Source organism: Austrofundulus limnaeus, unplaced genomic scaffold, assembly GCF_001266775.1.
Source record: "Austrofundulus limnaeus strain Quisiro unplaced genomic scaffold, Austrofundulus_limnaeus-1.0 Scaffold172, whole genome shotgun sequence".
Lineage (NCBI taxonomy): Eukaryota > Metazoa > Chordata > Actinopteri > Cyprinodontiformes > Rivulidae > Austrofundulus > Austrofundulus limnaeus.
The window spans coordinates 704,962-708,115 of NW_013952574.1; the positions used below are offsets into that span (position 1 = coordinate 704,962).

The window sequence follows — 3,154 nt, forward strand, 5'->3', positions numbered from 1 at the left end:
ATCTACGTTCCTACCCTCATCTATGGTCATGAGCTTTGGGTCATGACCGAAAGAACGAGGTCCCGACCCCGGATAGGCGGAAGAAAATGGATGGATGGATGGATGGATGGGTAGTAACCATGCTGTGGCTTCACCTGTCACATTTTCTTTTAAAGAAAGAAAAGTAGCTTGCAAAGATGTCGCATCGGTGCTACGTGATTAAAAGCAGAGCTGCGCGTCTAATCACACACACGTCTTCCTATCTTTGTGAGGACCACACACAGCGCTCAGCCTCACTGCGCCGTCTTTTTCCCCCAAGTTTGGTGAGAGGTGGATATGGAGGGACCAAAAAATAGCTCTCCACTTGATCTGGCCTTATTTAAATAAAAATGACTACATGCCGTGAAATTCTTAGAGGGGCGGGTCGCCTGTATAATGGTAGGGGAAACACTGCTGTGACTGGGTTGCTATGTTTTCGTTGTTCTGTTGCAGTGTGCTGCTGGCTGTTTTGCTGTGTCATGCTCTCCAGCCCCACAGGAAATAGCAGAGGGCTTAAGTTTTTTTTTTTTTTTTTTTTGCTTTCTCTCTGTCCTCTGCAGGGCTCTGTTCTTAATGACCAAGAGTAACTTTCAGCCTCCGAAGTTGAAAGATAAAATCAAATGGTAAGGCTACAAATTGTCCCATGGTTTATTTGTCTCACTTGTGTTCATCAAACGAGCTGCTGAGATTTCATTTTCATCAGTGCTTCCTCTCAAGATTCAATCATGAACTCCTTTGTTCATTGTGTCTTTCCTCTCTTTCTTTACCGAACAGGACAAATAATTTCCACCATTTTGTCAAACTAGCTCTAACCAAGAACCCAAAGAAGAGGCCTACGGCTGAGAAACTGCTGCAGGTGAAGAAACAAGCCAGATATTTGTAGTCCTTTTTAAAATGCCTGTGTGATTGATTTTATATTATAAATATGAATGCATTTTTGGAAAGATAATGTTAATTAGTTATTAATTGCCCTTGGTCATCTCTCAGCATGATTTTAGATTGACTCCCTCTCCTGTTTGTCTTCCAGCATCCGTTCGTGTCTCAGCCTCTCAGCAGGACGCTCGCCATCGAGCTGCTGGACAAAGCCAGCAACCCCGACCACAGCACATTCAACGACTTAGATGATGACGAACCTGAACCCGAGGTAACCTTTGACCTCCTCCTGGTCTTCTTTTGGAAAAACTTGACATGTCATCAAGCAGGTCGGCAGAGAAGTGACTGAGTTTTGCTGGATTTTTCTCCCTTCTTAAATTGTCTCCTCCTGCCTCCTCAGTTGGTCTTTTATTGACCTTCTTGTTCATCCGTCAGGCTTCATGTCCTCTCTGCTCGCTCTTCTTACTCTGGTTCATGCAACTTATTTTTTGCCTTTTTTATTATTTGTTCCCTATCCCCTCCACCCCCCTTTTCATTTCTTCTTTCTCCTTATTTTCTTCTTCACTTCTTTTGGGTTCTCACCGCTTTTTCTCTTTGTAGCGCTTCCCTTTCCTCCTTATACTTCCTCCCCCTCCTTCTCTCTTTCCCCATTTTCCTCTTGTCCTCTCAACCCCAACCTCCCCCTCCCCAGTTTAAGTACAGAGGCCATTTCCTCCCCATAAGCCCCGGTGCTCGACGTGCACCCCGTTTTGCAGCTCGTAGGAAGGTACTTGTGTCGGCTGCAGTGATTTCATTCTAACACAAACCGTTCTGCCGTTGTTGTTGTTGTTGTTGTTGTTGTTGTTGTTGTTTTATTTTTGGACCAGGACTACGGAACTGAATGAACAGAGTGAATTTCCATTCTGTTCAATGTCTGCTGATGTTGTCATGGAGGTTGTCGTTGGTATGTGACACACAGGCAGTTGATGGAATACCAAGGCTGTTGCATAATTAGTTCTACATTCCAGGGAGGTCTTGTATTTTGATGTTGAAGTTTTGGGTATGGGTTTGTATGAAACCGTATAATCAGAAGCATCATAATCACCATGTGGGTTTCTTCTAAAATGTAAAAAAATTTGCCCTTTTAAGTTTTTGAAGTTTTTAACTTTCCTCAACCTTTGGAACATAGTGGAATTTTAGATCCGAATCCTAATTTTTAAAGCTGCCTCATAAACACACTGCCATTATTGGGTAGTCCAAGTGGTCTAAAAGTACTTACCACGACAACATCAGTGAGATTCTGCTATTTCATGACAGCAACAGAGATGATGAAGTAATGTTCTGGGTTAAAGACGACATATCATGCAAAATCCATGTTTTAGCCATTAAACTCATTTTGTGCTCTTAGAGTCTCAAGGAGTGCTGAAAAATGGAATTTAGTTTCTCCCGGTGCTGCGTAGATATCTGTTATATTCTGTTTGGGTCATATTTTTCACAGTCTTCTCTACTGTCTAAAGTAGGCACTTTATTGACCCCAACTGCACAATTTAAATGTGAAAAAGTGGGATTAAAAAACATATGTCTCTTTTAGAGAGAGCTTCTAAACTATGCATCACATTGTTGCACTCAGTCCAGGACAAAAGTGTTTGAAATCAAAGATTATTAAAAGTGCCATGTTAATTATTTTTATTTTTTCTTACACAAGTTAGTATTATCTATCTATATATATATATATATATATATATATATATATATTAACCTCTTCAGTCTGTTTGGAAGGTTAAAAGTCCATTAGGTGGTTTGTAGAAGTAGAAGAGTGGGAAACCATCAGATTGTGGAGTCAGTTTACTGGTTTAAATAAATGTTTCTAACCACTGTTTTGTTGTTGTGCGAATGGATTTTTTTAATATGTATCTAGTCAAACAAAACTAAAATATTTGTGGTATTGGTTTGTCATCTCTGGAACTTTAAAAGCATGGCGTGAGGTTGCTGTGTGTTTTCCTGTTAGGTTTGAAATGATTAAATCTAAGCGTCATGATTGTTAATTTAACTAACGAAGGGAAAATAAAACATTTCAGCTTACAGGGACTTGAATTGCACAAGAAGGAGAAGTTGGATGTTGCTGCCAGGAAAGCGTTCTGTTTGCCTGTGCAGTGTTTCCCCTAGGAAATTGCTCTTGGGGGGCTACTTGTTTTATGAAAACAAACTTCTGTGACTCACCTTCAATTATGGTAATAAATTTACACATACATGAATATTTAATTGCCCAACTACATCCTAAAGT

The 3,154-nt window shown here is 40.4% G+C and overlaps 1 protein-coding gene across 8 annotated transcripts in view; it reads left to right on the forward strand.

Moving 5' to 3' along the window:
- Positions 1-3,154, forward strand: part of LOC106523971 (mitogen-activated protein kinase kinase kinase kinase 3) — a 49,601-nt gene that overhangs the window by 18,067 nt on the left and 28,380 nt on the right. For 4 of the 8 annotated variants that reach the window (XM_014017564.1, XM_014017569.1, XM_014017567.1 and 1 more), the window contains exons 10-13: positions 579-641; positions 793-874; positions 1,046-1,162; positions 1,583-1,657. In XM_014017564.1, the coding sequence (XP_013873018.1) occupies positions 579-641; positions 793-874; positions 1,046-1,162; positions 1,583-1,657 (337 nt within the window). The remainder of the gene's footprint in view (positions 1-578; positions 642-792; positions 875-1,045; positions 1,163-1,582; positions 1,658-3,154) is intronic. The other 4 variants (XM_014017566.1, XM_014017572.1, XM_014017568.1 and 1 more) reach the window with 1 other exon arrangement.